The sequence below is a fragment of the Phocoena phocoena genome, chromosome 15 (assembly GCF_963924675.1).
Source record: "Phocoena phocoena chromosome 15, mPhoPho1.1, whole genome shotgun sequence".
Taxonomy (NCBI): Eukaryota; Metazoa; Chordata; class Mammalia; order Artiodactyla; family Phocoenidae; genus Phocoena; species Phocoena phocoena.
The window spans coordinates 54,940,063-54,954,630 of NC_089233.1; the positions used below are offsets into that span (position 1 = coordinate 54,940,063).

At 40.6% G+C, this 14,568-nt stretch overlaps 1 protein-coding gene across 1 annotated transcript in view; it reads left to right on the plus strand.

The window, feature by feature from the left end:
• Nucleotides 1-13,611: 13,611 nt before the first annotated feature.
• The window catches only part of FERMT1 (FERM domain containing kindlin 1), a 59,149-nt gene continuing 58,192 nt past the window's right edge, over nucleotides 13,612-14,568 (plus strand). Inside the window, exon 1 of the mRNA XM_065892077.1 lies at nucleotides 13,612-13,829. Within this exon, the coding sequence (XP_065748149.1) occupies nucleotides 13,679-13,829 (151 nt within the window). The 5' untranslated portion in view covers nucleotides 13,612-13,678. The remainder of the gene's footprint in view (nucleotides 13,830-14,568) is intronic.

Consider the following 14,568-nt stretch of genomic DNA (forward strand, 5'->3'; position numbering starts at 1 on the left):
GTGTGTGTGTGTGTGTGTGTGTGTGTGTGTGTGTCTGCACATATTTTCCCTAGGAGCAATGGTTCGTTAATGGCTAATTCAGTGTTCATGGCAACTTTATAGAACATAATTCCCATGAATAATAAGAATCAACTGTATATGATATGTTTCTACTACTAATTCTCAATTTACCAATTTTAGACATCATCTGTGGATTTCCACGTGTAATAGATGAGTATTAAGTTCTCTTATAAAACTCCCACCTCCCAATACAGGTATATTTAGACTTATTTTTATTTTAGTTCTTCTCTTGGTTACTTTTGTTACTTCAAGTAATATACTAAAACCTTGATTACTTGCTTATCAACCATATCTTTGGCATCTCACAATGTAACATGAGCCTTTTAGCACCTCTAACATTTGCCTTCATCTATTCTTTCTTTCTTCTACCCTCAAATTCTGTCACCTGTGCCTTTATTTTTGCATTGTTGATGTTGACTGGAGGGCTTTTACCCCAACTACTTCTCTAAATTCTCTGACATAAATTGGGTGTTGTTCAAGTCAGTACAATTCTGACACTGGCCACCTCGAGTAGCAGCACCCCACAGGTTTAAGAACTCAGTCCCACAAGACTGCCCTCACTTCAGATGGCAGTTCCAAGAATTGCATCCCCAAGTTGCCTGTACTCTGTGACTTGGTTACAAAGTCATGGGTTCCCACAGTCCCCCTCCCTCAGTGCCCAATAATTTGCTAGAAAGATTCACAGAACTCAGAAAAAAACGCTGTACTTACTACTCCAGTTAATAAGGAAGCATACAAATGAACAGGCAGATGAAGAAGTACGGAGCATTAGGTCCAGAAGGATGGCAAGTGCAGGGGCCTCTGTCCCTGTGGAGTTGGGGTGCACCACCCTCCTAGCATGTGGATGTGTTCACCAATTCAGAAGTTCTCCAAAACCCATCACTGAAGGGTTTTTATGGAGGTTTCAATATATAGGCATGATTGTGGCAGTTGGTGATTAACTCAAACTCCGGCTCCTAATGATTAGAGGGTAGTACTGAAAGTTCCAAGATTTTAATCAAGGCCTGGTCTTTCTGGCAAGCAGCCCCCAGCCTGCAGCTATCCAAGGCCCTGCCAAGAGCCACCAGTTACAATGAAAGACACTCCTGTCACCCTTATCACTCAGGAAATTCCAAGGGTTTTAATAACTGTGTGTCAGGAACCGGATAAAGACCAAATATCTTTCTTATTATATCACACTGACAATGTTTACATTCTGTTTCATAACTATAATTAAGTCTTATTTGCTTTGTTCATAGATTAATTTTTTTAATTGCAAAAGTTATATTTCCTTTTTCACGTCCATTTGCTTTCCTGAATTTTCTAAATGAGTTTATTCTTTTTTGCCCTACTTTTCTTTACCATATCCCAAATCTTTTTCCGAATTTCTCATAACATCAGATATTCTATGATGTCTTCTTTTGCCCCAGAGAACTCCTCCCAGGGCAGTCAATTCTCCTTCGCTTTTCTGGATTGGATCTACTGTTTCCTGCATCCTAGGTCTTCCTCTCTCTTGATTCACTTCCTTGTTTTCTAGAGCTCATTTTGAGAATGTTTCTAAGACAGGTTTTGTGAGAATTAAATTTTCTTAGTCCCAGCATGTCTGAAACATATTTGATTGTTGGTCTGACTGGGTATAGAGTGTTCATTTGGCTTCTTTTGTAGATAAGCTGTTTTTTCTTCCTAAAAGCTTTTAGGTTTTTTTATATTTCCACAGTGATCTTCATTTCACAATGCTGTACTTTGGTGTAGCTATCTCTTATTTATTTGATGGGTATCCAGTAAACTCTTTAAACTGGAGGTTCATGTTCCACATTTCTGGGCAGTTTCTCACATTATTTCTGTGAGAATTTACCCCACTGTATTTTTGCTCTTCTCTTGTATTGACCCTCTAGGTTTCTTATCCTTTTACTCATTTTTTGTGTTAAATTTTCTCATGTCAATTATTTCAATAAAACTGGAAAAAATAATAAAATAAAATAAGGATTTTTTAAAGTTTGTTTCTCTCTTATATTGGAGGATTTCCTTAAATGTTTGATAGCATTTGAGAATGAGGATATAGTTTTTTTGATCTATTTGGGAGGTTTCACTGATACGCTTTGCTTTAGGGTAATTGAGTGGGGAGTTGGCCTTAATACCAAGTAACGTTTTCAAAGGAAACATTTAACTTTTTTTTTAATAAATTTATTTATTTTATTTTTGGCTGCCTTGGGTCTTTGTTGCTGCACGTGGGCTTTTCTCTAGTTGCGGCGAGCGGGAGCTCCTCTTCGCTGTGGTGCGTGGGCTTCTCATTGGGTAGCTTCTCTTGTTGCAGAGCACAGGCTCTAGGTGCGCGGGCTTCAGTAGTTGTGGCACTCGGGCTCAGTAGTTGTGTCTCGCGGGCTCTAGAACACAGGCTCAGTAGTTGTGGCACATGGGCTTAGTTGCTCCACTTCATGTGAGATCTTCCCAGAGCAGGGCTTGAACCTATGTCCCCTGCATTGGCAGGTGGATTCTTAATCACTGCACCACCAGGGAATCCCGGAAACATTTAACTTCTAAGGACCAGAGCCCTCTGGATTTGGGCCCACAGGGTGGAGATCTGGCAGCCATATATTCACCCTGAATGTGACAGTGAGGGGACTGACTATTCTTTATAGAGACTTTCTATTCATTCCCTTGTTTTTGACAACACATTTCATATCCACTGTCTGTCACACCTGATATTTCCAGGACTTGAGTTTCTCTGAGAATATTCTGGAAAGCCTCAGTTACATTCCCATTTTCACTCCTAGACTATGGATTTCACTACTCTGCTTCATTACTAACCATTTCTTCTTCAATTTTCTATCTTCTAGGAAATCTTGAAATCTCTTATTGGCTGATGGCCTTTCTCCTGTTAACCTTTGTCATTGTAGGTTTATACCTTTTTATTCCTATACTATAATTTTAGCAGGGAGTCAATAGGAAGGAAAGATAAGTATGAGTTTTCAATCAACTATCTTTAACCAAAAATCAAAATATGAAATTATATTTAGAAAAATAAAGGACCAAGACCGTTCTCACACTCAGCATTCTGGATTTTTCAAAATCATACCTGCTACTATAATAATAGCTAGTGTTTATTGAACATATATTACAAGAAAGCAGGACAGAAATCATTCCAATATTTCTAGACCACCTTACACCTGCATTGGGATTTGGAAAGAGCTCACTGTGAACCTTTTCCTAACCTGGGTGTAAACTGTCACATTTTCCCTGTGGTGCAGTCTGAAAAAGTTAATAAATTCCTACGGGTTCACCTAAGTGACAATTCCTCCCCTTCTTTGGTCCCTTACCTCTGAGCAAGAAAGGAGGAGAGGTGAGCACAGTCTTACCTCACTGGGATGAGATGCAACAGCCTCAGAGTCTCCAATTCCTCCTCTTTCCCAGAGAACACCCCCACTCTTTCTTATTTACTTATTACTCTAGTAATAAATAAAGTTATTGAACATTTTCCATGTTTCAGGTTCTGTGCTCTGTGCTTCAGGAACATTCTCTCATTTCACAGCACCTTACGAGATGGGTATTATTACTCCCATTTTACAGAACCAGAAACTGAGATCAGACAGATCTCTGTTTCGTCAGAGATCCAGATTAAAACATGCCCAAGCCCTCTGATCTGTTGTGTCAGCAGTACCAACAGGTGAACCCAAATTTGTCAGTTTTTAAGTCCTGAACCATCATGCTATAAATTCACTGCTGGGGTAAAAATACCAGACATGGGCTCCAAACCCCAAGCCAGTTTGAAAACTCTGGGTTACAACAAACAACCATCTGTACGTGGACTTTTCTCCCCCTGCTCACTGGAGGTCATAGCTGAATCCAGAACCCTGAACCCTCCTTATCCTCTTAGTGAGTTGCTGCAGGGTCAGAGCATGCTCCTGCCACCGCCTTCCTCCTCTTCCTCACTTTGAATAATTTTAGACTTATAGTAAAGTTGCAGAAATGGTACACAGAGAACTTGTCTACCCTTGTACATAACCACAATACACTTATGGAAACCAGGAAATTAGTATTGAAATAATACTATTAACTAACCTACTGCCCTGTTCACATTTCACAGGCCTTCCCCACCGATGTCCACTCTCCATTCCAGGACTAAATCCAGGATTGCACATGGCATTTAGTTGTCACTTGAGTCTCCTCTGATCTGACACAGTCTCTCAGTTTTTCTGTCTCTCATTCTCACTTCTGAAGAATATTAACTACTTATTTCATAAACTATCTTCCAATTTGGGTTTGACATTTTCTCATGATTAAATTGAGGTTGTATATTTTGGGCAAGAACACTACAGAAGTGATGCTGTGTCTTCTCAGGTGTGTGAGGTCAATATGCATTATTACAGATGATGTTCATTTTGATCACTTGATTAAGGTGATAACTGCCAGTTTTCTCCACTCTGAAGTTACTATGTATCTTTCCCTATGTAATTGACAAATACTTTGTAGGGAGATATTCTGAGACTACAAATATCCTGTTTCTCAACATAATTTTACTCATTTATTTTATAATCCATCAATGATTCTTGCCTATGATTATCAGATGGAAACCTCAGGTACATCTTGTCTTTGCATCTCACTCACTTCCAAATTAAAGTGTCTATGTGCGCCCGAGGGAAAGGGTCTAGGTCATAGGCCTGTGCCCTAGCCGCAAGAGAGGTTGAGAATTTGAGCTCTGATTTCTAGACTGAAATAATAACATAAGAATTTCTACAAATATGTAAAGATGACTTTCCAAGGGTGGTAGGCAGCCATGAATATGAATGATGTCCACTATGATAACTAAGATATTTTAAAGTGAGAAAACAAAACACAGAAAAATATATGTATAGAATACTACCATATAAAATTAAATAGTCTATGCACAAAAACTATCTCTGGAAGGTTCAAGAGGAAATAGTAACAGTTTTCTCCGGGGAAGGGAACTTCATTATCAGAAGAGGACGAAGACTTAATTATCAGTGTATATTCTTTTGTACCCTTTGATTGAGATGGATGCTAAGGAAGGAAGAAGAAAGAAAGAAGGGGGGAAGGGAGGGAGGGAGGCACCATCTTTCTTGCTCCTCTCACTCTCAACAGCAAGGAGCAAGGCCTCCTTTGCTCTTCCTCACACTTCTTCATCCGGTGCCTGTCGATACATCAAGACACACCTCTTTAAACTGTCAGGGAGAACATTTTAGAACTTGCCTGGGCATAGAAAGTGCTCATTATTTGTACAGCTGGAAAGGAGGGTGTAGCTATAATAGGCACATTCTGCTTCTTTGCACTCAATAGAACACGTTGTCCACAAACGTGAACACAACTGCTGAGTCCCAAGGACTCAGTGCAAACAAAAATACATTTTCGGTGACTCTTGTCATTTCTTAGTTGCCAGACTTGCAGAATGTTTATAAGCTGAATGCACAACACAGAAGTTTACACTGGGTAATGGCCTATTTGTTTTGTCAAATAAAAGCATCAATCCAGAAAAAACACCTCTTTTCTCCTTCTAGCAGCTTTCTTATTCTCTCTAAGTTAATTATAAAGAATTTTTTAAACTTTGAGGGCTCATGTGGTGGAAGTAGAAAGGTGTTAGAGGAAGAAAGTCACTTGTGCTTCACAGGTTGAAGTAGCCAGGATGGTCAAAGGCCCTCTACTGCTGTATTTCCCTTTTCTGTTCAGTGATTAAGAACATGGACACATCTCTCATCCATTCCAATGTATTTATTACCAAGCTTATACTGCTCGCCACATGACAGGCCAATAAATCGAGAAACAAGCTATTGGTGCAAGGAATAGCGAATTTACTTAGAAATCCAGCAGACTAAGAAGATGGTATACTAGTGTCCCAAAGAACCATCTTCCTGGAGTTAGAATTCAGGCTTCTTTTACAGTAAAAGAGGAGCAGTGTGGCTGGTTGTTTCAAACTTCTTGGTGCCGGAATCCTTTGTGCTTGCAGCTATCCATGTAGGTCAGGTCACCATGTTCCTGTAAACCTCCAACAAGGTTCCTGTAAACCTCTGTTCCAGAACATTTTATCTCTACATGAATGAGAAGTGTTATATCTTTAAAGGGAGGCAGAGCCTTGAGAATGGGCTATCATGTACATTTCAGGTTTGTTCTTTTCTGTTACACACTCATATCCCACATGATAATGCAAACATGACTAACTTACCTATTCAGGGTAATGATTCTCAGGCCAGCTTTGCCATATATAAGTATCTGATAATAGTTATTGTTTCAATATTTGCACCATGAACATGGAAATTTTTAAGATCAGGAAATACATCTCTTGAAGTGCAATAACTATCTGCTAACTAAAAAATACCTTAAAACATTTTTCTAGAGACTACAGGTTATTGTAGGCAACTAAATCTTCCAATTCCATCTCAAAACGCATCTCCTCTCTGAAGCCTTTTCTCATACTCCCCACCACACCACACAACTGGGAGAGGTACACACCTGGGAGAGGTACACATCCCTCCTCTGTATTCCTTCGTATCATATTATGATATGAAGATAAAGTCTGTGCCTAATCTGAGCATTCTCAGCACTTGTTTTGGTGTCTAGCTCACAGTTATACAGTGGCTGAATGAATAAATAAGCTTATTCATTGCTTGATGAGTATGTATGGATTAAATAACAGACTCAAAATGTTGATTCTGCTTGTTTTTTAAGAGGGATTAAGGTGAATATTGCTTGTTTATATATGTATGAAATTTTGAAGTCGAGAATATACTTTTTAATACACTTCTAAACTAGAACCTTAGGGGATGAGTTGGACCTGCATCACAATAATAACTAGGTAGTAAAAAAAAAAAAAAAAGCCTAGGACATTCAATATGGATGAAACTAAAAAATATAATGCTGGACAAAAGAAACCAGACACAAAATAGCATGCATCATCCAACTCCATTTATATATGGTACAAACATCAGCAAAACCCATCTGAGGATTAGAAGTCAGGATAATGGTTACTCTTGGTGAGGGGTCGTAGTAACTAAAAGGTGGGATTAGGGGACTTCTGGGGACTGGCAATGTCCTGTTTCTTGATCGGAATTTCATTACAACACAGGTGTGTTCAATATGTGACAATTCATCAGCTGTATATTTATGATTTGTGTTCTTGCGTATAAATATATAATATTTCCATTAAAAAGCTTAAAAAAGAATTTAGGCCAAGCAGAAAGCTTAAAACCAGTTAAATTCTTTAGCGCAATCCAGATATTTTCAACTAAAATGGAAAACCAATTTGGCATAAAGAAAACTGTTACTGCTTCCTGATCATATCCAAGATCCTGAAGATAGTCTATGGTCTAGTCAACCATGCACAGTCTCCAGAAAGCAAGTCTTAGACACTTTCTGCGCCAAATAAGTGCATATTTGCTCAGTCGGTATTAGGCATGTGGGGAAGTCAGATCAGAAGACAGCTGACCACTTTCCTATAGCTGACAAACTCTACCAAATTAGGAAATTCAGTTTCAAATTTTTTAATCATTTTAATTATAAAATCCCATATTTGCTGACGGTTGTTCAACTGACCTTTTAAAATTAAATGTAAAGTACTTTCAAAACCATAATAATGGCTGAATATGGTAACGTCCAAGCAAAACAAAGATTCCATTTCTAAATTTTACAACATCTTAAATTAATATTTAAGTTATCAAAAGCTTTATGTACTTGACAAAAATCGCTAAAGACTATTATACTGCATAAAACTCCTCCATGGACTGAATGCAGTTCTGGTGGTGGGAATTCCATCCCTTTACCCATTTTACAGATGAGAAAACTATAATTTCCTGTCTATTTTATAACCACTGTATCCTCAAAGCTCAACCCCAGGCCTGGTGCACAGTAAACACTCAACAAAAGTGTGTAATTTGGGCGAAGGAGGCTTGGAGAGGTTGTGTAACTTCCCCAAGGTCACCCACCCTTCCTGCTCTCTTCGGATGAATCCCACAGGAGGGTGAGCGGAGCGCTGGGTGGTGAATGTGAGGTGAGCCACCCAGACTTCCGCGAGGGGCGGGGCCTTGGGTTCCCCCTGGGTCTTCCATCGTGCATGTTTGGGGTGCCTCACCCTTCTCAGGGGTTTACACCACCCTCTTACTCAGAGATGAACCTCTTTTGTTTCTTCCACCTGGCGACCACAGGTCCTCCAGGCTCTCTAGAGGGGAGGCGGTTGTTCCCGCCTGAAGCCGGGGCTCCTGGCGCGTGGACGCACCCCGGGGTGTGAGTGACTGGTACACCCTGAGGGCGGGGAAGTAGCAGGATCTTAATCACCGGGCTAGTACTGGGCGGGCCTCGGGGAACCGGGAAACTGGAGGCGGTCTAAGGGAGGGTGGGCAGGATGAGAGGTCGCAAGAGGGGCACGGGGCTGAGCCTCCGCCGGGTTCTCCCCGCCCTCTCGCCGCGCGGTAGCAGGGCGACCACCCTTTGCCCGTAAAGTCTGCGGAGCGCCTCCTCCTCGGGCAGCGGGACCTGGCAGGCGGGGGCTGGGCGTGCAGCCGCCTGCACGCTGTGCTGGCCGGCCTTGCCCCGGGGGCCGCGCGGGGCGGAGACTGGGCGGCGGGGGCGGGTGCCTGTCTAGGTGGCAGGTCCGCGCGCAGCCCTCGCCAGCCGAACCTCGCGGAGCAGCTGCTGCCACCGCGCGCCCCTGGCTCGGCCGCAGTGGCCTCTGGCCGGGTCTCCAGGGGGCAGCGACTCCGCACGCCGCAGGCTCCGGAAAGGAGGTGGGTGGCGAGGGGCCGGGACCAGGCTGGGAGGGGAGGCTGCGATGGGCACCGCTGGTTCCCGAGACCCCCGCCCCTGCCTTTCTACAGCCCCTTGCACTTAAATGGCTGGTGGATTAAAAACCGCGTCTTCGGCTTGTGACCACCTTCTCCGTCCTTGCGTATCTGGCTGCGCAAAATAAACTGTCCGTCCAGCCGCGGGGGTGGGGGGTAGGGGGCAGGTTTATGCCCACCCACCACACTCCCCTGGGCCCCAGGACCCTGCAGAGCTGGCAAAAGACAGGCCAGAGGCTTTTATGGGGGTAGGGGGCAGGTTTTTACCCACCCATCACACTCCCCTGGGCCCCAGGACCCTGCAGAGCTGGCAAAAGACAGGCCAGAGGCCTTCGGACCCACTCACTCTCTGATCTTCCAGGGGAAGCGTTGGGTCTATTTCCCGCATCATTCTCTCTGTCTGCCTGCCTGCGTCTGTCTGTCTTTCTTGATTGAGTTTTCTATAAAGGACCCGAGGAAGTGGGCAACTGGGCTTCCCCAGAGGAAGGCAGGTCTGGTGGTGCGCTTTGCTTCTTGTTCTGGTCTTTAACTTAGATGTGCTTTCCTCAACAAGTAACAGCTTGCTGAACGTGAGAAGTTCGCTCAAAAAGGCGCAGAAAAGATAGGAGAGGAATGTGGGGAAACCAGATTGCCTAATTTTAGCCAGAATTTCGTTGTAAGGGAATCACCATTTATTGCCTAAATGAGAAGTGTTTTGATTGCCCAGGTTAGGAAAAGAAAAAACCCTCTGTCTGATTGCTCACGAAACAAGCAGTAAGGAGTCATCTTAAAAGTAAGGTTATTTTCTTTGTGTACAAAACATTTTAAATAACAAAACCTCAAATCATAGCATTTTAGAAATTGTAAGGATCTTAAAGTCAAATACTTCAATGGCGTGTTATGAGTTTGTCTATGAAAGAGTTATCTTTATTGTGTCCTCACTGGGAAAGATTTATGTTAGTAGGAATGCTTAGTGAAGGTACTGAGAGTTTAGCTAAGAGTTTTAAGAGTTGTACAATATATCCTTGTAGCTAATTTTATTTTTTAAAAATTTTTTTATTGGAGTAAAATTGCTTTACAATGTTGTGTTAGTTTTGGCTGCTTATTTATTTTATACATAATAGTTTGTACCTCAATTTCCTACCCCTATCTTGCCCCTCCCCCCTTTCCTCTCCCCACTGGTAACCACTAGTTTGTTCTCTATATCTGTGAGTCTGTTTCCTTTTTGTTATATTCACTAGTTTGTTTTATTTTTTTAGATTCCACATATAAGTGATATTGTACAGTATTTGTATTTCTCTGTCTGACTTATTTCACTCAGCATAATACCCTCCAAGTCCATCCATGCTGTTGCAAACAGCAAAATTTCATTATTTTTTTATGGCTAATATTCCATTCCACATCTTCTTTGTCCACTCATCTGTTGATGGACACTTAAGTTGCTTCCATATCTATTGTAAATAATGCTGCTGCGAACATTGGAGTGCATGTATCTTTTCTAATTGGTGTTTTCAGTTGTTTTGTTTTGTTTTGTTTTGTTTCTGATATATACACAGGAGTGTTATTGCTGGGTCATGTGGTAGTTCTATTTTTAGTTTTTCGAGAAACTGCCATACTGTTTTCCACAGTGGCTACACCAATTTACATTCCCACCAACTGTGTAGGAGGGTTCCCTTTTCTCCACATCCTTGCCAACATTTGTTATATGTAGTCTTTTTGATAATAGCCATTCTGACAGATATGAGGCAATATCTCACTGTGGTTTTAATTTGCATTTTCCTGATGATTAACATGTGGAGCATCTTTTCCTGTGCCTGTTGGCCATCTATATGTCTACTTTGGAGAAATGTCTATTTAGGTCTTCTGCCCATTTTTTTAATGGGCTGTGTTGTTTTTGCTTTTGTTTTTGTTTTTTACTTGAGCTGTATAAGCTGTTTGTATATTTTGGAAATTAACCCCTTGTCTTTCGCATCTTTTACAAATATTTTCTTCCATTCCATAGGTTGTCTTTTAATTTTGTTTATGGTTTCCTTTGCCATACAAAAGCTTTTAAGTCTAATTAGGTCCCATTTGTTTATTTTTGCTTTTATTTCATTTGCTTTAGGAGACAGATCAAAAAAAATATTGCTACAATTCAAGTCAAGGAGTGTTCTGCCTATGGTTTCTTCTAGGAGTTTTATGGTTTCTGATTATATTTAGGTCTTTAATCCATTTTGAGTTTATTTTTGTATGTTGTTAGAGAGTGTTCTAATTTCATTCTTTTACATGTAGCTGTCCAGTTTTCCCAGCACCACTTATTGAAGAGACTGTTTTTTCTCCATTGTATATTCTTGTCTCCCTTGTTGTGGATTAATTGACAAGTGTGTGGGTTTATTTTTGGGCTCTCTGTTCTATTCCATTGATCTATGTGTCTGTTTTTGTGCCAGTCCCATACTGTTTCAATTACTATAACTTTGTAGTATAGTTTGAAGTCAGAGAGCATGATTCCTCCAGCTCTCTTCTTTTTCAAGATCATTTTGGCTATTCGGGGTCTTTCATGTTTCCATACAAATTTTAAAATTATTTGTTCTAGTTCTGTGAAAAATGCTGTTGCTATTTTGACAGAGATTGCATTGACTCTGTAGATTGCCTTGGGTAGTATGGTCATTTTAACAATATTAATTCTTCTAATCCATGAATATGGTATATCTTTCCATCTATTTGTGTTGTCTTCAATTTCTTTCTTCAGTGTCTTATAGTTTTCCAAGTATAGATCTTTTACCTCCTTAGGTTGGTTTATTACTAGGTATTTCATTCTTTTTGATGTAGTGGTAAATATTATTGTTTCCTTAATTTCTCTGATAATTCATTGTTCGTGTATAGAAGTGCAGCAGATTACTCTCTATATATTTTGTGGTCTGCAACATTACTGAATTCATTGATGAGCTCTAGTAGTTTTCTGGTGGCATCTTTAGGATTTTTTATGTATAGTGTCATGTCATCTGCAAACAGTGACAGTTTTATTGCTTCCTTTCCAATTTAGCTTCCTTTTATTTCTTTATCTTGTCTGATTGCTGTGGCTAGGTCTTCCAATACTGTGTTGTATAAAAGTGGCTAGAGTGGGCATCCTTGTCTTGTTCCTGATCTTAGAGGGAAATACTTTCAGCTTTTCACCATTGGGTATGATTTTAGCTGTGGGTTCATCATATATGGCCTTTATTATGTTAAGGTACGTTCCCTCTATGCCCACTTTCTGCAGACCTTCTCAGAGGTCACCATAGTCCTGGCTTAATAAGTGATCTAGTTAATTTGAAGGGAGGAAATGAGTCCTGGAGCTAATTTTTCAAGTAGCTATTGCAATTTGAGGGTGTGAGAGGAAGACCAGCATTAGCTGGAGCTTGTTATGAATGCAGGGTTTCCACATCCACCCCAGACCTGCTGACTAGAACCTGCATGTTAATAAGATCCTGCTGAATAGGATCTGCACATTAATAAGGTTCTCAGGGTTCATGTGCACTTTCCATTAGAGAAGCCCTTTCCTGGGCCGTTTGCATGCACAGATGTTTCTCAAAAACAGGCCTTATGAAAACATAGATTTCTCATAAGCTGTCTTTACCTGGAAAAATGAAAAATACTTGTTATCACTTAAATGACTTATTTTTATTTTAAATCTTAAGATAGCCAAGAGAGGTAGTATCATTTGCTTTCTATTTAAGAGAGAGCTGACATTTTTAAGTTCTGCCAATTTGGAATCCCAGTGTTCCTATTACCCCCACAACACTCAGTTCTTATACTGCTTAGCTTCTTTCATCATAGTTCCTCCAACGAGGAGTACACTATGGGTTTGAAGTTCTCACCCCTAACTGTACTTTGAAGAGTGGGTTTGTATGTCTGTCACTCCTGTTTTAAATCTGTTGCTAAAGGTGTGTCCAAAAACTTAATTGATGCACTTGTTTATCAACCTCTATATGATATAAAACAGTTATTCAAGTAAATCAAATATGTGGCAATAACTAATGACCTGCATCTCTATGTGCTTAAGATAAAACTACGCTATATGACTAAAAAAGAAACGGTTTTGCTCTATTTTTATTTTTTGAATTTTCATACCAGAAGATGTCATCAGTATTTATGGGAGGAATGTAATAATACATATGTATATACATTAGAGATAAATTTTTTTTAATATTTATTTATTTGGTTATGCTGGGTCTTAGTTGTAGCAGGCAAGCTCCTTAGTTGTGGCTCAAGGGCTCCTTAGTTACAGCTTGCTGGCTCCTTAGTTGTAGCATACAAACTCATTGTGGCTTGCATGTGAGATCTAGTTCCCTGACCAGGGATCGAACCCTGGCCCCCTGCATTGGGAGCACTGAGTCTTAACCACTGCACCACCAGGGAAGTACCAAGATAAAGATTTTAATTTCCTTTTTTTAAATCAGTTCTACTGAGGTATAATTTTCAAACAGCAAAATACATCAAAGTGTACATTTAAATTCAATGCATTTTATTGTATACAAATTATACTTCAATAAAGTTGACTTTTTTTAAGTGTCAAGGATTGCCATGATTTGTTACCTATTGCTAAAATAGTTCAGAGAAGGTCAAGAAGAGTCAGTAGAGAGGGATGGATGCACTGGGCAGGCACAGAAAATAGCCAGGTGGACCTGGGAGGGTGGAAAAGTGAAGTACATAAATTTAGAAGGCCTGAGATGATTTTTATAAGACTTTTTGTCTTTAAAGTTAAGATGCTGAATTTAATATCAGGAGCCCTGTGGCATTTTTGAAGAGGGGGCTAAAATGGGGGAAAAAAAGTTTTGCTCTGCAAGGTCTGCTTGGCGAGTCCCAGCCTCCTTCTGATCTATCTGCCTTTTTACGCAAAGACACCTGCATTTGCCACAATGCTCTCATCCAGTGACTTTGCGTCTGCTTCTTGGGAGCTCGTGATCCAAGTTGACCATCCAAATGAAGAGGAGCAGAAGGATGTCACACTGAGAGTGTCTGGAGACCTGCACATTGGGGGAGTGATGCTCAAGTTAGTGGAACAGATCAGTAAGTTGCTGCTTCTTTATGGTTTCTCTACATTTGAAACCCTCTCTGTTGCATCACCACTAAATGGCTGAACTGGATTATCTGACCATCTAAATTTTTTTGATCATCCATCTTGTAATGGTCCCTGCCTGCAAGAGGAAGAGAAATGGGAAGCCCTGAAGGAGCCCAAACCACCCCCTGACCCCCAATGTGAAAATTTGAGTCTTTGGTGGCAAACGAAAGCTACCCAGTAGGTGTAAAAACCTATTTGCACAAGAACAGGACCCCTTCCATGGTGACTTTAGACCACACCTGGGGCCTTAGATTATTGTGTGATTCTCTGTTAATGCTTGATTGCTCCGAGATGCAGGCGGCCTGGTGCCAATATGTCTTTTAATATTGTCCACCATTTGCTACTCACCCTGTTTAAAACAAGGAAAGAAGTCTTCAGGGTCAGAGTCTTCACATCACGAGTCAACATGAGGTACCTAGAATTTAATAATGTTCTATTTTCTTTGTATTTATTTTTTGTCTTCTACTTAAGACCACAGATGTTAGCTTATCATTTACACTAGTGATATAAAGTATTTTTAAGTAAGCGTTCATTGGAGTATCATATACGTACAGAAAAGTGCACTTATTATAAGTGTACAGTTCAGTGAATTTTCACAAAGTCATATAACCACCACCCAGATCAAGAAAGAGAACATTACCTGTTCCCCCACCCAAGTCCCACACCTAACCCCTCCCAGCCACTGCC